The 22607-nt window shown below is 34.2% G+C and overlaps 1 protein-coding gene across 1 annotated transcript; it reads left to right on the top strand.

The window, feature by feature from the left end:
* Window positions 1-96: 96 nt before the first annotated feature.
* LOC102586614 (protein TONSOKU) lies at window positions 97-17481 on the top strand. The gene is made up of 19 exons (XM_015310278.1): window positions 97-555; window positions 3265-4062; window positions 4725-4901; window positions 5106-5197; window positions 5969-6067; window positions 6273-6787; window positions 6867-6910; window positions 7007-7258; window positions 7550-7697; window positions 8221-8340; window positions 9237-9337; window positions 11445-11568; window positions 11737-11849; window positions 14663-14774; window positions 15007-15111; window positions 15201-15267; window positions 15375-15495; window positions 15773-15943; window positions 16616-17481. Exons 1-19 carry the CDS (start codon window positions 277-279, stop codon window positions 17258-17260), a joined length of 4083 nt encoding a protein of 1360 aa, XP_015165764.1. The 5' UTR covers window positions 97-276; the 3' UTR covers window positions 17261-17481.
* The last annotated feature ends 5126 nt before the right edge of the window (window positions 17482-22607 follow it).

Here is a 22607-nt window from a genome sequence, read left to right as displayed (position 1 = left end):
TATTTTTTTATTTGTTTCGATCTCGTTCATTACATCAACCTCAAATTATAAACACGATACAATATTTTTATTTCATATCTTGTAGTTGTATAGTCTCGGATCTATATAAAGCCCAACAAGACGAAACATTTTTGGCGCGAATAATTGAAAGCCCCTTTTCAACATCCCCGCCATGAAAGAGAAAAGAAAAAAAAGCAGCTCAGCAAAGTAGAGAGTAAAGCAAAAAGCCCTAAATTCTCACAATTCCAAATCGCACAGCAATAGATCATCAATTGAATGGGCAAGAACGATAGCCAGAACCAGCTAATTGAGGCGAAGAGAGCTTACAAGAGCGCAAAAGCAGAGGGGAACCGAAAGGAGGAGGCGAGATGGGCAAATTTGATCGGCGACATGCTGAAGAACCGAGGAGAGTATGTAGAGGCGCTTCGTTGGCTCCGAATCGACTACGAAATATCACTCAACTACTTGCCCGAGAAGCAGCTTCTTCCGTCATGTCAATCTCTTGGTGAAGTCTATCTCCGCCTTCAGGACTACGAACACGCCCTCACTTTCCAGGTAAACGTGCTTAGTGATTACATTTAGCTTAGCTGGTTGTAGCAAGTTATTTAGCATTACTCGAAATGTTGAACATAACCTTTACAATTTAACTCGAAGAAAATAATTTCATTTTATTTTTTGACATCTGTTTGACATAAAGTTTAAAAATTTAATGGGCAACAGAACCAATAGGTGAATTTGCAATGAGCTGATTGTGCAATATTTTAATGGCACATAGAATTTAAACTGATTAGAAAGAAATATAATTTTTATTTGAGAAACACTGTCAAGGTTGATTATCTAGGTAGATGTCTAATTGGTTTCTTTGGGGATGCCTGCTATTAACTAGAAACAAATGCATTAGCTGCAAGCCACATAAGAGTATTTGGGTTGCTGGGGATGAAGTGTTAAGGGCATAAATCATTATACTTCTGTAGATGACTTTGATAAACACAATTCAAATGGTCGAGAATATGTGACCTAGTGGTCAATGAAGTGGATTGAGCACCACGGGGTCTTAGGTTCAAATCTCATTAGGGATAAAACATTTGGTGATTTCTTCTCATCTTTTCTAGCCTTGGTGGACAGAGTTACCTGTTACCCGTTGCTGGTGAGAGGTGCCAGGTATCTCATGGAGCTAGTCGAGGTGCACACGATTTAGCCTGGATACCATGGTTATCAAAAATAAGTGGAAGAAAAATGGCAGAGAATAAAGGCATAGCCATAGCTAGGGGAACCCAAGATGGATTTGCTGGTTGTACAGTTGGTCTAAAGGGTCAAATCCTAGCAAAGTGTGGGTGTAGGTCCAACTTTTATGCTAATGTTCATTTTATTTAGTACGCTAGACGTGTCAGATTGCATCAAGTTATAGTCTATTGAAAAGAAAAGTTCTGAAATTTGCTTTAGTTTTATTTTGCATGGGAACTTCTCTAACTCTTGAACTAAAAAACTGCACTAAATGGCGATGCAATATGCTTTAATTAATTGTACATTTGTGACATTATAGTTTGTAATACTAATGACATTTCAGTGGGCTTAAGATCTAATATCTTTTTTCTCTCTATATAATCAGTTACCTAGTTAAGGATTATTTTCTTGTTTCCTTAATATTGGTGGGTAATGGAAACAAAACTAAAATTTGGAAAGATGGCTGGATAGACCAAACCTCTCTTAGGGAACTTTTCCAGATTTCTAATCTGTGAGAACCCTGATGCTAAAGTGAGTGTCTGTTGGACAAAACAGGGATGGGACATATCTTTAAGAAGACTACTTAATAACTGGGAGGTGGAGAGGGTGGCAGCGCTATTGGGAAAACTAGCTGGAATGATTATAACCACAATATCAACAGACAAGATCCTGGGAAACATAGTAAGACTGGAGTCTTTTCCGTCAACAATGCCTACAAAAGAGGAAAATATAATTGGAGTTACTTTTGGAAGAGTGACATTCCTACAAAAGTAAAGTGTTTCACCTGGTTAGTGATAAAGAGAGCATGTTTAACACAAAAAGTTCTACAAAAGAAAGGCAGGCAACTGGTCCCTAGGTGTTTTTTGTGCAAGACAAGGGAAACAAATAACCGTCTCTTCCTGCATTGTAAGTTTGCTGCTCAAATTTTGAACCTGTTTCTCAACATCACAAGTATGAACTGCACAATGCTAGAACATACATCAGATATGTTGAGCTGCTGGATTATGAGGGGAGGCAGTAAGAGTCAAAAGAGATGGTGGAAGCTAATACCATCATGTGTGTGATGGTCAGACTGGAAAGAAAAAAATGGAAGATATTTTGAAGATAGATCCAATTCCATCCACAAAGTTAAATGGAATTGTATAGTATCTCTATTTTTTTGGTGTAAACAACTTTATATAGATGATATAGATCAGATTATACATTTGATAGGAAATTTGTAATTATCCCTTTTTGGAGGTTGCCAGCATACCGTTAATGCTGAAGAATTCAACCTTACCAATTTCAAAAAAAAAAAAGTTTCCTTAATATTGGTTATACCAACAGCTGGAGATCCAACAGAGTTCACATTTTTCAGTACAACTACCTGTGGAATCATTACGTTAACCATATGAAAATATATGAGTGGTGCTGATTTTGTCATATCACGTTCTTTTCCTGTATGGTTGGGCCTTATCTTTAGTATTAAGATCTAAATTTTCAAGCATTTACATTCACTTGTTGACTCGGAACTTGATTGTCTGTCACTCTATGTCTAACATATTTTTAGGATTTCAAGATGCTATTGGAATTATTTGATTCTTTTCAGTGTATAAACGGGCAACAATGTCATTTGTCACCTCCTTAGGCATCCAATTTTGTTCTCATGATATGCATAGTGCTCTGTTCGTGCTTTTGGGATGCTGGACTGGTTTCTCTCCTGCCTCTCTAATATTCATATTTGGTGAACCCCTCATGCTCACTCTTATAAATCTGCTATTTGGATGGCAAATTCCAAACCTAATACGTTTCATGAGAAAGATAAATCTTAAGAGTGAAAATAGCTCATCATTGATTGAACATTGTATTTCTTCGTGTTGTTATCCAACCAAACTGACTTATAATCTATTTCTATATATTTTCCTTTAAAAATAAAAATAAAAATACCCATTTCTCGCTTTGTATTACTCTTCACATAAAACATCAATTTTCCAACAATTATGTTTGCAGCGTAAATGTTTCATTTGTTTATCGTCAATACTTATTATTTGTATGGTACAGAAAAAGCATTTAGAGCTTGCCAAGGATGAAAATGACCTTGTTGAGCAGCAAAGAGCCAGCACTCAACTGGGAAGAACATATCATGAAATTTTTCTGAAGTCGGAGGATGACCATGATTCAGTTCGGAATGCTAGAAAGTATTTCAAATTGTCACTGGATCTTGCCAAAACTCTGAAGAAGAATTTACAATCGAGCAAACATTCTTTTGTGAAGGAATACATTGATGCCTACAACAACATTGGTATGCTTGAAGTTGATCTTGATAACTTGGAAGAAGCTGAAAGAATTCTCAGTAAAGGATTAGATATCTGTGATGAAGAAGAGGTAAGTGAGGATGATGATGGACGTAGCAGGCTCCATCATAACCTTGGAAATGTTTACACTGAGCTAAGAAATTTGAATAAAGCACGGGAGCACATTGAGAAAGATATTACCATTTGTCATAGGATAGGGCACTGTCAAGGGGAGGCAAAGGGATATATAAATCTTGGGGAGTTGCATTACAGGATTCAAAAGTATGATGAGGCCATGAAATGTTATGAATGGGCTCTCAAACTGGCGAAGTCCATGGAAGATGAAGATGCTTTGATTAGTCAAGTCAATCAAAACATTGAAATAGTGAAAGAAGCACGCAAGGTAATGGATGAGATAAAAATAGGAGAACAAAGTCTCAAAAAGCTCTCAAGGGAAATAGAAATAGCTAGAGGAACAGAGGGTGAGAGGAAGTGCCTGCTGCAACAAAATTCAGCACTTGATCGTCTCATCGAGAAATGTAGTGCAATCTTTGCATGGGTAAAAGTACGTATTTCTCTTCATGCCTTCTTGCTTTTATTTTAACTACCAGTTAACTTGCTAGCATATTTCCATGATTTGTTTTCATCATCCAATATCATGCTTCCAAACCTAATTCTGTCTTGGCAAAAAATATAGATCTTTTGCTTGATGAGCTTGTGTTGATCAGTACCTCCTCTGCGCTATTGATCCTTCTTTTTACACGCATCTCCTTTTTTCTTGCTTAATCAATTTCTAAGAAAGATTAGTTATTGGCAGTCATTTCAATGTGTTTCTTTGGCCAAAAAGAACTGATTTAATTTCCAAAATCTCAAACAGTAATTTTTCATATCTATCTCAATAGATTGAGGTATATCCAAGAACTGAGGTCTGATTTGGAAGCACCATTTATGTTTTTAATCTTTTTTCTGGATCTCTGAGTGTGGATATTTTTGTGTCAGTCTAATGACTGGAGTGCAGAGTTCCAACACATTCGTGGAACCAATATACCTCATTTCTTCTAATTCTTTGTGTTCCCTTTTCATTTATACATTGAATGCATTGTGTTAATCAAAGGAGTTTCTTGATGATAGAAATGTGACAACAGTAATTTTTTCTGTTTTTGACTGGTTGTATTCAATTAAGTAATTGGAAGTTTTGTAATTTGGTACCTTGATTCTTGTGGTAAGCATCGTACATATGCCAAAAAGAAGAAGCAGACAGCAATTGCGCTCTGTGACAAAGAGAAATTAAGCGACTCATTTCTAGCCATTGGAGAATCACACCAGAAGCTTAGGCACTTTGACAAAGCTCTTAAATGGTACAACAAGAGCTTGGATACATACAGATCAATTGGAAATTTGGAGGTAATCTTGTTATGCTTAACAAACATATCCGCAATCTCACTTTCATTCTTATTCATGAAAGGTGCCTGAGATATTATGATCATATTGGGATGTGTGCACTTGGGACTTGTCGGGAACTGGAATCTCTGCAAAAGAATTGACTAATTTATATCTCTCTTTGAGTATTTAGTAATCTCTTCTTTAACACATTTATAGTGATTTCAGGGACAAGCACTAGCAAAGATCAATATTGGAAATGTACTGGATTGTAATGGTAATTGGGGAGGTGCTTTGGCGGCTTTTGAAGAGGGTTACAGGTACCCCATCTTTATTATCACTATCTCAATCATGTGCTGAATGAGTGGTATCCAGCATACGAGTCAAATGTGCTTGGCTGCAAGAGTTTAGATACCCAACTGGAACTAAATTTCTCATGCGGGGTTATATGGTGTCTAAACCTTGATATGCTGTGTTTTCATTGTACTTCCTCAGTAAAATCTCTCTGCGTGTGTGGTCTTTCTCTCTCTTTTGGTAAAGTAAAAGATCATCATTGCATGGATACCTAACGAGAATGATCCAATCCTTAAGTAGTTCATATATTTTGTTCATTTTTTTCATACTCCATCGTCCCAATAGGAATATAGTACTTTCTTTTTTAACATATCTCCTAATGGTATCCTCCTTAAATGGGAACCTCTTTCCTCTCGTACACATTCCTTTTTAATACTGTACTTCTTCAAAATTTGTGTACACATCTTTCATCCCTGAAGTATCTCAAACCTCCACTTTCCTTTAAACTACCATATAATTTTAACTCTAATTTTCATATTTGGCCACTCAAACTAAGTCTGTGATTTGGGATGCACCCATGCAAGGTGTGTTAATACTTCTATGGACACTGTCATTTTCCATATTCTCCATTTCTGTGTGCTTACTTGATGGCATACAAGTAGCTTTACTTGAGAAACAGACAAAATGAAAAGCAGTAAAAAAGAAAGCTAAAGATTCTAGAACAAAAAATGGTTAACAACCTAATTCATCAATGCTTTCCCCTTCTAATATCTGCCAACTATATTATCATTTTGCAGGATTGCCATTCAGGCAAAGAAGCCCTCGATTCAGTTGTCTGCTCTAGAAAATATGCACTATAGCCAGATGATCAGATTTGATAATGTGGAAGAGGCCAGGTAAAATGCCTTTACTCCTGAAGTCCTTGGATTTTGGTCCATCAGTAACATGTTACTGAAAAAGTAAATGCCTATATTTTCTTGTCTTGTGCATAGTCTACATATTGAATATCATTGATTATTAGGGATTTTGTGTGTACATATAATATATATATGTGTGTATATATATATATTCCTTTGTTAGTAATAAGATGAAACATTACAGGAGGTTGCAGTCGTCAATTGACAAATTGAAGCAGTCAAAAATTGGAGATCTTGAAGCAGAACATGTTGCAGGGGATTGCTGTTCTGAAAGTGAAACAGAGGCCAGCAACCAATCGCCAATCATGTCATATGATAGCATTACACCAAAGAAAGCTAAGAGAGGTTTCAAGAAATCAAAATCTCACAGCAGTGAAGATGAATTCGAGGATCTGCCTTTGAAATCACTTATCCGTCCCAGTAAGAATCTATCTAAGCTGAAATCAGCTTATGTAGAAACACCTATTGCTACTACTGAGCTACCTGATTCTCCGTCCCCGAGCATGTCGAGACCTGCTGGTAGTCAAGCAGTTGGTCGTAAACGTGTCCGCCTTGTTCTCTCTGATGACGAAGATGATAATGAGGATGTATACAGCTCCAGCAGGATTATTTCTACTCCTCTAGAGGGTGAAATGGGCCATTGCTCAAAAAGAATCTCTCACAAGTGTTCTGTAGAAACTGTTGCTACTTCTGATGAGTGTGAGTTGGTCTGCAGCTACTAGTAAGTTTATATCATGAAAGAAATAGAACACTGATCAGTATTTGGGTAAATTTGCAGTTAAAGACACAAAACATCGCTGTAGTCCTTCTCATGGACTGAAGGTATTCAATTGTTTTACAAGAATCTGAAGAAATAGCTTCCTTCTGGAGAATTTGATCAAGTACTTGTTATTAACAAGAAAGTTGATTGTGTGGCAGGAAGTTTCACCAGTTGGTTCAGGATGTGTTGTCAGTGCTTGTACCCCTATCAATCTTGAAGAAAGTACTTGCTCCGACAAATCTAGGACTCCTGAGTTAGGTTTAAGGGACGACAAGGATTTCACATATTCAAGCACAAAAAGGTCTGCTCCAAAGTTTAGTTATGGAGCTTGTGGCAGAGAATTGGATGCAGATGTTTCTGGCAATGACAGTATTTCTGATCTCACTCTGCATGCTTGTGGTGAACATTGTGTGAGTGTAAATTAAGCCTCAAGATATTATGTTACTGGCCATAATTGTTAATACAGAAAGTTAAATACCAAGTTAGTTTATATGTTTCTATTTTCACCTTAAGTTAGTGATAAGTCTAACTTTATGTCCATAATATGCAATACGATAACTAGGCCGTTGACCCATCACATGTACAACATTAGATCTTTTTGGTTCATTATAGGAAACATTGTCAAACATTAACATATTTAGTGGAATACTGTTATTACACTGCAATAATTGACTATCTCTCTTACTTGATGTGTTTAACAGCAACATGTTCTCTTCAGAATTGGCAACAATGTAGTACATGTAAAGTGGGATTCAGGTAATGCTGGCACAAAGCTCAGCTTAGAGCAGATGAAAGTTGAGGTAGCATGCTTGTTCTTTTTACAGCTCTCAGCTGAGGAGAGATCTAAAGGTAGGGAAATAAGTTTCAGTTTGTAGTTAGTCTCACACTCTCACACTCTCACTTTCTCAAATTGTTGATTTATTACTTTTCACGAGGCATCAACCAGTATTCAGTGAATAGCAAGAAGACATAGCTACTGCAACTCATGAATGTTCCAGTGCTTTGCAAAATGAGCATTTTGAATACAACATTAATGCATCGATTTTTTATTTATTATTTTAAGGTTTATTATTGCTCCTAATGCTACTGCTGCGGCTGCTCCATTATCAGTATGAGAACTACTAAGATTTTCTAAAATACCATAGAGCAGCAAAGAAGCAGGATTTTCATATACTTTGTTATCAGAATTTTTTAAAGAACCTTGATAAAGGTTGATACAAAGCTGCAGAAAGAGTTCAAGTGATCTGCGCTATCCGTTGAATGTATTTGTATAAAATTACTGTGAAGTGCAGACAATCTCCGGATAAGTTTGTTTTCTAATTTGTCTTGGCATCACATGTCAGTCATCTGATATAGATTAGTTTCTTCATAGGACTAGTGCCAGTCATCCAACATATGATGCATGAAGGAAGAGCTATAGAATCATTAGAAGCAGTTAATATCCTAAAAGATAATATGGCTGGAAAGGCATGCATTGAAGTTTCAATCGATGGTATGTTTCTTCTGATCTGCTCCTTCTCGGATACTCATTTTCCTGTCCTTCAATTGCTACTTTTCAAATCGTTAGTAGTTTCTTGTCAAAAGAGTAAACTCTAATGTGTTTCTAATTCTCTTAAGTTGTGAATACCAAACTTGTTAAGGATGCGAAGATGACTTGAAATTTAGTGCTAGATGAAATTTTGGAGAAGTGGTATAGTAGTGATATTTTTTTGGGTGTAGTTTACCTCCTACTAGCCCCTTTTTTCACAATATACCATAGTAATTATTATAACTGCATAGAGAATCCTACAAATATTTACAGCCTATATCAAGCATTTTAAAAATAGAAGACTGGTGGCAACATGTTATATGGGTTGATATTCCTAAAATTTAGCATTAAGCAACAACTCATTCCTAGAAATAGACGTCTGTAAACCATGCTACCATTCTCCAGTTGTCCTTCCATATAGTGAAGTTTGTGCCATCAAACAGTCAATGCAGACAAGGACTTGGTCATCATCTCATTGTGGCAGCCTTCATGATGCCAAATATCACTTTTAGGTAGCTGGAAATGTATAAAGGAGAAATAATATATTGGTTTGAAACACATGAATGTACTATTTCCTAATAGAGATATTTGCTTTCCCTGCTCTTGAGATTGCTATGGAATTAATGCAAATAACTATAATGGCTATGGCAAGTCTTAATAATTTTATGCAACTAGAGGAGAAAAAAAAACAAGAAAAAGGACTTGATCTCTTGAAAGATGAAGTCTTTTTGGGAGTCGGTTTGGAAAGAAAAAAGCAAAAAAAAATAAAAAAAATTGTTGGCTATTTTCAGATTTTGAAATATACAAAGCCATGTCATTTATATCCCCTACATTTTAAGCTTCAAATTTGTCATCAGCAGTATGGGTTCCAAAACATCTCATGAAACTGTACATTGATTGCTGCGAGGAGCTGACTCAGCCACCGATCTTGAAGGTTCTTAAGATGCTGTACAACCAAGAGGTAAGATACAAATTTCATTACATTTCCAACAATACCTTAGCTTTTGCTTCTAAGATGTCAGAGCTTTTGTGGAGCATTCATATTCATTAACAAGTTAGTAGCTTGTCAAGGAGTTGATATAAACATCTCTGAACTAAATTATTTTTTGGGTTGGGGTCTTCTCTTAGCATGATTTTGTAAATTAGAACCAAACCTAGTTGTCACATCCCAAAATACCTCCTAGATGTGATTGACACCTGCTAACACCATCACTCATCAATCGGGAGAACCAAATATTCAAACACTTACCCAAACTATCTAAGTACTGAGAGCATTATGCACAAGTCTAATCACATTAGTAATAATCAACAAAAGGAGAATAATAATCCTGCAAAATCCATAATCAATCCATTGATTCAACGATCACCAAAATACCAATTCTCTAGCCCAAATTCCACAATAAGACCATGGAGCATCTAATAGAGTTACATGAGTTTAGCCTCCACGAATAATGCGAAGGCGCACCTCAGCAACAGGATCTACGCGAATGGACTTGCCAGCCACTAGTCTCACCCTCTGCAACAGTGTTCGCATGGACATGCATGTGAGGAGTGAGCTATATATAAATATAATTTAGTAAGATCCTCGACCCGCTACTTTAAGACCTCTGAAACAAGTATTAGAAAATACAACTACACAGCGAACATGTAACTGATATGCACAGGAATATACTTCATAATATAATGCTCAATAAGTCCTAACAAATGTTCAAAAAGGACGCTACCTGTTTCAATTCAATCCACACTCAAAGCTTGTCATAAGCGGTAGTGAAGGAGATCAGCCTAGCACCCCAACATGTCCATGACAACATATATAATGCCTCAAAGTATACTACGACAGCATGAACAAGACCCCTAACATATTACGACAGCTATGTATGCCCCTAGTAACTATATCACGGTAATGAAGAAAGATATCCAACGTCACACCACATATCACTTCTAAAAAAATAATTCGATATTCTTCACAAAATAGCATATCTACGGCTGATGAAAGACCACTGATTCTGCCAAGCTCATACTTGTTCCAACACATGGACTAGACAGATAAAGCATATTTTCAAAGCAAGTTTGAAAAGCAAGCACTAAAGCTTATAGTCTCACTTACCTCGCTAATAACAAGTTCCCCAACCTTGCAACGGATAGAACACCAACCTAACAGCCTCCAATGGCCTCAATCTATGCAAAATATTGATTAGCGATATCAATTATGCTAGTCGGAGTCAAGTCTCAATATCCCAAACTTTTAAGCTTAGAGCTAAACCCTAATATCTCACACCTTACACCATCATTTAAAGATTAAAGAATATCTCCACATCACTAACAAACTTAATTAGTGAATTATCTGCACAATAAATTAGCACTCTATTCCCAAATAGACAAACCGTGCGTAAATAATCTTAGATGAAAAAACGTAATTAATTTCGTAGCAAACCACATTGCTGCACCAGTTCACAGCCTACAGTGGCTTTAAGTTCCAAATTCTTTAAAGTTTTTAGACTCATAATTGACTAATGATTACCCCATTCACAATGATTATCACATCATTACTTACTTTTATGGTTAGCCATTAATTCCTACCCATTATCACTTCTTTAACAAAAGCATTATATCAGCCCAACTGTATTCAATTTTCATGCCCAAGAGCAAAGGAAAAATCTCAATACCTTGTCACTGTGAAATTTTTTAATTTGCTAGCCTCCTAGCCTGTCTGTGAATTTCCCAAAATTTTTCTAGATCCGCTTCTTTCTTCCAAAAACAATAGGACCACTTGCCCTAATATATTTTAATTCCATCAGCCAAAACAGTGCAACAACAAGGATAGTGCAGCAACAAGAATAAAAGAATGGGCTTGGCATCATTTAAAGTCAAAAGTATTATTGATATTTAGCTGTTTCAATATCCCAGACAAACTGTTAATATCTTAAAGTGGGGCTGCACATGAATTTTTTGGATGGAGACATAATAGCAATTTTAGCAATCGTATTTAAATCAGAGCAAGAAAATTAATGTGTTTACATAACCCCCTAATCATTAGTTTGATGGCTTCTTTTATATATCTTTACCAGGTGTCGGAGGATGAAGTCGTGGTATCTGATTGCGAACTGCAAGATATATCAGTTACACCATTAATCAATGCCCTCTATGTACACAAAACTTTTGCTGTCTTAGACCTTTCACACAATCTGTTAGGTAACAATCATATGGTCAAGATCTTTCTTCATACTGCTACCCGAAAAGTGCACACTCCGATTTGCTATTTATGATTATCAAATAGCTTGATTCCTAGCCATTTTCATTTCTGTGAATTATAAGTTCACCTTTTTGCTATTCTTTTTCCTAATATTGGCAATGTACCAGGAAATGGAACAATAGAGAAGCTTAAGCAAGTATTCATCGCATCAGGGCAAAAATATGGTGGTTTGACCTTGGATTTGCACTGCAATCGACTTGGTTCAACTGCCTTGTTCCAGGTTTTACTAAATAATTATTAGAACTTTGAAATATGACTTTCTTTGCCTCTTAAATGTGATATACAATGTACTCATGAATTGTGCACAACTCAGCCATGTTCTTGCTGAAGATATCATGCTCTGAGGGCAGAAGTTAATGTAGCATTTTCTGGTTGTTCAAGTCAAAATGTATATGACATCTTCTGTAGCTTAAAATACTTCCAACTCCATGAATATATTGGAAGAGTTTGACATTTACTCAAGGCAGACATCCAACTAACATTTTTTATTACGCGTTACAAAGATTAGGATAATGTTTTTATTATGTATTAAGATGATTAAAGGAGGGTATAATGACATTTTTTCCTCTGCTTTCTCATACAATCAATAAGAGGATTTTCTTTTCCGTTGTTCTATCTATGCTGTTCCATATAAACAACTTTAATCTGATATTGGTTCAGATCCAAATAAAGTAGTATGTAGCCTTTCTCTTCAAGGTAGCTATTGAGAAAGCATTTTTAATATCCAGTTGATGCAGGCCCTAGACAAGATTAACTGCCAAGGATAGCAAAATTAAAATATGACATTTTGCAACAGGAGGAAATGTTTCATGATAGATTGATAGTCTCTCCCATAAGTTTGTGTGGAACATTTTCCTACTAGTCTTGACTTATGCCGGGAAATACTGCCATCTAATCCTGTATTTAAAGTGAACACATACATTCACAACTTCCTTCTTGTTAGGTTGTTGTAGATCCTCCTTTATGCTGCTAAGAAATTCTTATATTGTTCAGATTGGTGGTGGAAGCTTGTAGATAGGACAACTTCTTATTGTCTGTTGAGAATATAATTAACTAATAAAAGTGTGCTCTCTCTAATAGCTTAAACTTTTAGATTAGATGGTCACACTCACACACTTCAGTATTAGAACAGACAGAGGTTAGGATCGAATATTACCGCCACCCTTATAAAAAAAAAGAATTTCCACGTGTTTGGCCCATGAAAAAGAATCAAGACCGCACGTGAGGGGTCGTGTTGAGAATACAATTAACTAATAAATGTGTGCTTTCTTAAACAACTTAACCCTTTAGCTGAGATGGTCACACACTTCAACAGGTAACAAAGTGTACAATATAGTCATGAGTATAGGCTACGGTTTCCTTTCCTTGTGCAATAGGAATACAAAGCTCATTAACTAAATAATTTTTTTTTGTAGAGAACAGTGTTATCAAAATCAAAGAGTGCAAAAAAGCTTTAAGGTCTGGTGGTGCTCTAAGCACAAAGCGCAAATAGAGCGTGTGCTTTAATGAAAAAAAGGCACAAATGGAGAATAAATACAAATATATATGTTTAATCTAGGACTAATAATTATTAGCATGAATAACAAATATATGGACAAAGAAATTGAAAAAAAAAACAATTAAGTGAAATATTAATTGTTTAGTGTTGCCTCTTCATGAAACACTCGTTGGTAAGGAAAGTATGTCTTAGAGCCTTGATGACGAAACTGAAGTACACACTAAGCGATGCAAAGCACTCAACATGTTTTGAGTTTCGCTTCAAGGTTTAAGCACGCCTTTGACAACACTGGTAGAGAACAAGAATATGTGTTGCCTTGAATATCTTCCCTCGTAGTTTGACTCTGGATCTTGTCAGGGAAAAGCTGACAAAATGTGTACTGCATCAATTTAGGATCCTTCTGACATCTGGAGCAAACTTTAGGTTCCTTGTTCTGTTACTTAGGACTGGGAGTAGGACGAGAGAGGTTAGTGTGCACCCTCTGAGACGTGGTTTGATCCTCAAATGTAGAAAATTATTTGGGTGTTGTTGTCACAAGAGTGATGGGGAATCCCAAACTGAGACGTGGTTTGATCCTCAAATGTAGAGAATTATTTGGGTGTTGTTGTCACAAGAGTGATGGGAATCCTAAAATTGATAGTTTTTCTGACACAGTGGCGAACTCCATGTCTGAGTTTTGGGATAAAGATACATTCTTTATGACTGTTGAATTCATGGTTTTTTTTGCAAGTATTTCGTGCATAAGGGGAGTAATATTTGTAATCCTTTTGGAGGGGAAGTAATCCAAGAAGAAACATTTGAGTATTTGACTGATTTTTGATTGAGTCTTGATGAGAGTGAATATGAAAATAGCAAAGCATCTTAGTGCTTTTAGAGTATTATTAGTAACGACTCAACTTTTAGAAACTTCTAAAGAACCACTGGCCTAGTGAATCGAATCTCTAGTTTCTTGAGGGCTTTGTTGTTTTGTTAAGTTGCTGTTAAGATAGCTTCACTGGATGACTGATTTGGATCATTACTAGTTCATGATTTATCTAGCTACAGTGATTTATTTTTTTCCAGATATTCCATTCTGGTATCTGCACTAGAACTTTATGAACAATTCCACTTTCAGAAAATAATTCCTAAATTTAAAATTGAAATATTCTTCTCCATTATCTGTTTTGGCGGCATGACATTTAGCATGAAATTGATCCTGAATCATTTATAGAAGTTTCAGAATATGAAGAGACTCTGAATTATCTCTCATGAGAAACTCTTAGTCAATTCAGGTATAGTCTTTTATGTCTCAAATGGCAGAAAAGTATGTAATGCTGATAATGTTAGTTGGGTAGATAGATTTGTAACTCAGGGAGGCACCTAAACTGTTTTATTTAGTCAGATCCTGAGGGAGACACAATAAAGTCACTTATGATTTGAGATCATCCACATGCCACACTTTGTCATCTTTCTTTTGTTTGCAGTTGAGCTGATGAAAGACATAACATTCTGAATTGATCCAGTAGAAAGTCTTATCTGATTGTACAAATTTACAGATTTGTGAATGCGATGTTCTATACGCTCGATTGGAAGTACTCAACTTATCTGGGAACCGTTTGACTGATGCATGTGCATCATATCTTTCAACTATCTTGCAGAACTGCAAAGGTATGGAGATTCTCGCTCTTTTATATTTTAAAAGTAAAGCTATCATCTAGTTGCTTTTCATGAAGTGAGTATGCTGTTGCCTTCCCTTCTACATGAATTGGATGAGTGCTTGATTAGCCTAAAACTGGCAAGATATTGAGTAGGCTCCATATTTAACGGCTCATTACAGGCTCTTCTAGTTGCAGTGTTCGTCAGCTTATTCTCAATTTCTCACATAGCTCTTCTTCTGCAGCTCTTTATAGTTTAAATATTGAGCAATGTTCAATCACATCCAGAACAATTCAAAAGGTTGCTGACTCACTGACTTCTGGATCAGTGCTTACACATCTTTCTTTAGGTACTTATAATTGACTATTTGAACGATAGTTCGAAAGAATGTTTCCTTTTCGATGCATTACTTATTTGTCTCAATCTTTCATTGTATAGGACACAACCACCCAGTAGCTGCAAATGCTGTTATAAATCTTTTGGTTACACTTACCAACTTAAAGAGGCAAGTCCTTGAACTCCGTTGACTTGCTTTATTCTTCTTTATACATGTAAAAACTCAAGATTGGTTCAAGTATTACAAAGTGCATGATCTTGTATTTCGTGTTGTAGATTTCAAGAGCTTAGTTTGAAGGGAATAAAGCTAAGCAAGCCTGTAATAGAGAGTCTTTGTCAATTTATCAAGAGCTCTTGCTTGTCTGGATTACTGCTTGGAAACACTAGTATAGGGACGGTGAGCGACTCATCTACCTTTTAACTATTTTATGTGGTCTTTAATTGAAACAAAGGAAAGCCTTGGAGCAACAATAAAGTTGTCTCTGTGTGACCTATAGGTCACGGATTCGAGCCATGCAATCAGTTATTGACACATGTGTCAGGGTAGGCTACCTACATAACACTCCTTATGGTGCGATCCTTCTTCGGACACTAATCGTGGGATGACTCGTGCACCGGGTTGCCCTTTTTTTTTTTCTTTAAGTAAAATTGATGACACTGGGATGTCTCTGCAGGATGGAATGTTAAAATTGATGCAATCATTGTCCACAGAAAGTCAAGAACTAAAGCTTGACGTTTCATCTTGTGGTCTGACACCTGACTGCATTGTCAGATTAAATGCAGAAGTTTCTGTATTTAATAGCATAGTTGAGCTTGACCTTGCGGGTAATCAGCTCAAGCAAGAGGTCTGTTTCACTCTCTTATTATTCATTACTTCAGTAGTTCAGTTCCTTCCTTGTTATGTGTGCCTCTTGAAAAATGATACCTAACACGGAGTGAAGTGAGTCGAACCTATCAGAAAAAGGGTTGAGTTGAAACTTAGTTGATGCCCTTCCTTCTGATTATAATACCTGTCTGAACAATTGTTGTCATTGCAAAGGTAGCGGGAGAAGACCAAAATAGTATATGAAAGAAGAGTGGATTAATAAAACAGTCACCAAAAAGAGATCGACAAGAAGGAAGACCATTGGTTGGGAAGCAGTATAAGGCTATTTGTTAGTACACAGAAATTACTTAGGCCTCTACGTACAAGAGCCTCCTTATACATGAGTTTAGACTATCAGAAATAAGGAGAATTATTTAGTAAGAAAAATTACTTAATTATGACAGAATTAGAAGTAATATGCTATACTGATAACCTTAAAACATAGAATAGATCTATAATATTCTAACATATAGCTGGATTAATTCTCGACTTCTGACAATATGCATGTTGTGGAAAGCTTTACGCTCCTTCACCCTACCTCCGGTATGGTAGAGTTCTCAATATATACACTTGGATCAGTTGATCTGTAATACTCCACTACAATACTCCGATATTTGCAATTTGAAAATGTAAAAAATGTGTATAAATGCAGGGTAGCAGGGCATTGGCAGCAGCAGTGAGTAATCCCCAGTGTTGTTTTCGAGTCCTGCTATTACAGAAATGTCAACTGGGACTTCTTGGCATTCTTTCGATACTAAAGGGATTATCAGACAACTATTATCTGGAAGAGCTCAACGTGGCTGAAAATGCAGATCAAGACGAAATTCAGGCTTTGCTACATGATCCATGCTCAAATGTCCTCCAAACAGATATAAACCTTTTAGAGCATACATCTGAGGTATCTGCAGCTAATGCTAAAGAAGGTTGTCAAGAAGGTTTATGTACAGTGAATACAGATTATAATCAGCTTGAAGCTCCTGATAGTGAAGATGAGCAAGTGGAGGTAGATGTTACAGAGCGAGCAACGAATCAGAGTTGTATAAAGAACCATTCTAACTTGGAAGAATATGAGTACATTCAAGAGCTTCCAGCTGCTATTCAAATGGCAAAGAACTTGCAACTGTTAGATCTTAGTAATAACGGGTTCACGAAACAGCTAGCTGAAAGTTTGTATGCTGCGTGGGGATCTAGTTCAAGAAGTGGTTCATCACGGGGGCACTTCGAAGGTAATACAATTCATTTGTCAGTGGAGGGAGTTAAATGTTGCCATCTGAAGCCTTGCTGCAGAAGGATTTAAGTTATGTAGATACACCTTCTGTTTGTAATATTGCCATAAACATCAATCAGAATCAGAAGCCTCACAAAGGCTCCTAATTATTAAAACTTAGAGTAGTGAAGTTTAACTGAAGTGTATATAGCTTTTGGCAATTAGGTTGGGATTAAACCAAGGATATCTGTGTTTTGAAGAAAAACATAGTTCTTGATGAATTGTTTTGTTTTATCATTGTCAATTTATCCAAAGCATTCATCAGAAATGATACTTCAATATTTTTTATTTTGAGTCTAAATGGATTTTTTGACTAACGTGTCTAAAATCTAAATGACTAAATAACATTAGAATGTAGTGTAATCAAGAAATGGAACAAATATATTATTGCTTCACAAGGTTATTGTTATTAAAGAAAAAACAATAGAATACATACATGCGTTAATATTTGAACTCTACGTTCTTTTTTAATTCTTGCACTATTGTTTTTTTTTTACCTCTCTTTCTGTAGAATTATATCTAATTAATTTCTAGCAAGAAACCAATGAAGCATTATTAAGTCTAGTGTGAAGTACCATCTTCATATACATACACCCCCCCCCCCCCCCACACACACACACACACAAGAGGAGCTATAGTATTCCCACTTACCCTCTAATGTGACTCGAATTCTCAACATACTGGTTAATAGTGGAGACGCTCAACCACTTAAGCAAGCCTCACTTGTCCAACTTCTATTTTGAAAACACAAAATTGGCCACACGTACATCTAACTTTTGCTTTTACAACTACATATATATATATATATATATAATTACCATCAATAACTATATACACGTGATTTTGAAAAGAAAATACTACTACCTTTTGAAAGAAAAAATCTCACTATATTTTACAAAAACGGGCACTATAGTACTACTAAAACTAAACGTAAAATTGTACAAGCCCAAAAGCCAAACTTCTAAAACCTGAACTTTGTAATCTAAAGTAATAGATTTCTAATATACCCTAGAGCTTAATTTTGTAATGTAATTCCAAAAAAAAAACATTATTAATTCTGGCCAAGACCCTAATCTAAACTCTAACTTTCTAGTATTAAGTTGTAATATATTATTATTATTATTATTATTATTTGAAAAGTTGTAGTAACCTTAACCTAATGTAAAGTTGCACGACCCATATTTTCAAGCCCTAAAATCATGGTGATTGATATTATGCAACTATTTGTGGAAGAATTGATGATGGAATGGGGTGAAAATTAAATAATAAGTAGATACTTTTGGGAAAGTTTTGTTTACCACTCAAACTTTAGATTAAATTTAAAACTATTTTTTTATTAAAGTAGGATAAAAAAAATAAACCTTTTCCTCTTTTTGATAATTTACCATCATCATTATTTATTCCCACACTACCAACTTTACTTTTAATGACTTAAATCAAGCTATAATTCTCCCCCTCTCAAGTAAGCTATAATTCTCCCCCCCTCAAGTAAGTTTGATTTAAATGCCACCTTATATATATTTCATGATGTAAATTTAGGAGATTCAATATCTATTACTGTAGATACATTTAAAAAATATATAATTTTGTATAAAATAGTGTAATTTTTTTGTCGAATGGAGTTTGGATGAACCCCTTACCCCTATCTGACTCCGCCTGATTATATGCATAAATACTCTATTCATGATTTATTTTTACATGTGCATATTACAAATGATATATCAAACCTACTTTATTAATTAACAGGGATAAAAGTTGAATTGAAATAAATAGAATTTCATTGGATCCAAACTATGCCATCCCTAGCCATAATTGAAGCTTCTATCTGTTTTTAACTTTATCCATAAGTTTAAATTGTTTTGAAAACCATCTAAGTGAAGCCATTTATGGTATTGTTCTAATTAATTAATAGCATTTGGTATTAGTGAATAAAAAAATTCAATGGGATTCAAACTTTGGTCCCTATTGAATCTTTTAAAATGTTAGGTTAAAGGTCTATTTTGTTTGTACATATGGTTTTCTTGTTCTCTAGATTTTTAGTGGGTGCCAACCGAGGCGAATTTAGAATTTCAATTTTATGAGTTTTAAATTTTATAATGATAATTTTAAATAATAATAACTGAGTTCTAAATTAATATTTATATATATTAATGAATTTATTAACAAAATATAATATTTGACCAAAATCTACTGAGTTTGATCGAATCTGTATCTGAATTACTAGTTCCGCCCTTGATTGACAAGCTTCTCTTACACACACAAACAAACACACATGCTCACACACACGAGGTATTTGATTGACAATATTCTTGTCAATCAATTATTTGAAAAGAATACTTTAATAATTTACAAAAAACCAAAAACAAAAAATCACGCGTGAAAGAAAATCTTGAAATAATGAATTCAATTGGTGTTTAGTAATTGCACCGCCAAATCCAATATTGCTTTCATAATCACCAAAAAATGAAGTAGTAATAATAATAAATTAAGATAAATGATGGTAGAAAAGTATTGAACAATTAACAGTAACAAATCATAATATAAAACATTATGATAATTTAAAGGGGTGATTATTAAAAACATTAAAAGATTAAAGGGTAAAAGTAAAAAAGGAAGTAATCATCACGCATGGTTTAGAATGTCTTTTGGGCCTCATAGAAGTAAGAAAATGGGCCCATTAGAAGTAGAAGCCTTTTATCCATGTGTCAAATCTTGGCCCACATAATAGAGAGCCCATAAAGAAAGAGGAGGTTGAATAGTCCGGGGTGTCTTGATATTCGCATTGGAGTCCGACTATTTCGAATTTGAGCTGTGTAGGGTCTCATTCAAGGGATTCAATATAGATGGATTATACCTGATCTATATGTCTCGCTTCCTTTATTCAATTTGAAATACTTGAACGATCGATTTAGTCTGGTGTCTTATTGCATTGGAGTCAGACTAATCTAAATTTGAGTTGTGTAGGGTCTCATTTGGAGAAAAACGCTTCCTACCAAAGATATTTTCATACTCAAAGTTCGAATCCGAAAACTCTGACTAAGGGAGGGGCAACATAATTCTTTGGTGGTGTATAAATCTTTGTGGATTGAAGTGAAATGAGGTATTTGGTTGATTTGATGTAATTTGTAAAGTCATTAAGTATTTGATTTGATTGGATTGGATTTAATTTGGTTGGCATTTGATGTTTAATTTTGGGATTGAGACATATTTGATTTGACATTAGCAATGAGTTTGTATTTGTTTGGTTGGAGTCGAACTATAGTCCAGACAATTAAATGTGTGGTTTAAAGTGCATATAAAAATGGAACTTTTACAAGATTAGTTAGATGGATAAAGTAAATCATCTCCTTAAAAATTAATACGATATGCTTTTTTTTTCTTCCAATTTATACAATTTATTTCTTTTTTAGTCGGTCAAAAATTAATGACATATTTATTTATTTAATAATAATATCAATAAGTTTTTCGTTGAGTCCCATTTATTTGGCAAACAATCTGTAAAGGAATACATTTTTTAAAAATGATTTTAAAATATTATAAAATTTTCTATAATTTTTAAATTTTATGTTGAATCAGACTATTGCGTTGTATTGAAATATTTAAAAACACTCCTGCCGCCAGCAATATTATTCACTAGAAATTTCACAAGTAATTTGATGTAAGAAATATTGTTTGTTTTCCACTTTTTCTGATTAATTAAATCAAGCATTCATGCGACATAAAATGCACATGGGTCAAATAATGCGTTATGATTAATAAAATTCATTAAAGAAAATTGACAATGAAAATAAAGTTATTATTAGGTCACAGGTACCAATCTGAACTCTCAAATCTCAAGTTATAATCAAATAAAAATAATTAGAAAATTAGTATATTTTCTTAACTATACTTTTATACATCACTTTCTTAATTGTGTTTGATATTTATCAACTAAAGATAATTTAATAAATTACATATTATATTTATTAATTTCTGATTGTGATTTTTATTTTAGTGATACTTATTTAGTTATTTTGAGACCAAACGAATATCATTTTACCATCTTTACTTTCGTCATTTTGTGGGGCCATAGTTAAAATCTTGATTATAGTCCTTCTACAAAATTATTACAATCATTAGGGAAATTAATCCCCTCCCACATACAAAGAAAATTAAAGGAGAGTATAAAAAACTTTAGTCTAGTATAGCAAAAAAAAAATCAAGGTTTTTGTATTTTAGTTGGTCTAGTATATTTGATTAGTACTTTCAAATTTATTTTTAAGATATCAAAATTGCATATTTTAAGTATTTTTACTAAGTTATGCAAAATAATCTCAATACGTCCACTTTAATATTTTAAATATCTGTAAAATATCAAGTATTTTTTATTTAACATCAACTTCAAAAAAAAATTCATGAACAAAATAACGTCCAAACGCCTATTAAGACGTTCAATTTAAAATAAACATATTCTATTTTAAACCATTAGCTACTTATAATTGGAGAAGATTACAATTTACAAGTTGCAATTAAGCAAAGTTGTTTTAGGACAAGATAAGAGATAAATTACAATTATTCTAGAATGTTAAACTCTAAACTTTGACCATATGTCAATATAATTTATTGTTTAACTTAATTAAATTATAGATTTATGTATACTAAGGATAAGGTACTTAATTATAAATCCTTGATTAATAAGTCAATGGCCCATTGACCATGCTGACTTGTCATTTTTCAACTAAAAATAAAACCAAAATAGAAACCACATTGACTATTAATATTTCCCAAAAAGCTGTTGAACCCATCAAAATTTTGCAGTTTCATAATTAGATGTTCTTTACGTCCACATTTATTTGTCATATTGCATTTTTCAAAAGTCAATTTGACTAATATTCCAATTAAATTAGATTACATTGATTCGATATTTAAAAAAAAAATTCAAAAACTATAATAAAAGTACTATAAATTCCAATTTTTTGCATATCAATATGATGAGAAAATACACCGTAAAATGTTAGTCAAAGTTTTTATAGTTTGACTCTAAAAAATGAAACTACGATAATTAAAAGTGGACGGAGACAGTATAATAATTTGCAACTATTTAGGGAAACTTTTGGTTTTTTATATATTACTTTTGGCCTTGAAATGTGGAAAATATTTAATAATATGAATGACAATAAAATATTTGAGGAATTAGTATTTTAAAATAATAGTCAAATAATCTTTGTTAACATAATCCTAAACAAGAGGGGTCCCCTTAAACATATTTCGAAACAGATCCATAAATTTAAGGAATAGCAATATTTAATTAATTTATTTTTTGGTCTGAATATTAAATTATTTTAATCTAACTTTTGCCGAAAGCATGTAATAAAATGATTCGTTTTGCTTGCTGGTA

This window comes from Solanum tuberosum, unplaced genomic scaffold (assembly GCF_000226075.1).
Source record: "Solanum tuberosum cultivar DM 1-3 516 R44 unplaced genomic scaffold, SolTub_3.0 scf00131, whole genome shotgun sequence".
Classification (NCBI taxonomy): Eukaryota; Viridiplantae; Streptophyta; class Magnoliopsida; order Solanales; family Solanaceae; genus Solanum; species Solanum tuberosum.
The sequence above is the reverse complement of the archived record's forward strand: the minus strand, read 5'-3'. Positions and strand labels throughout refer to the sequence as shown.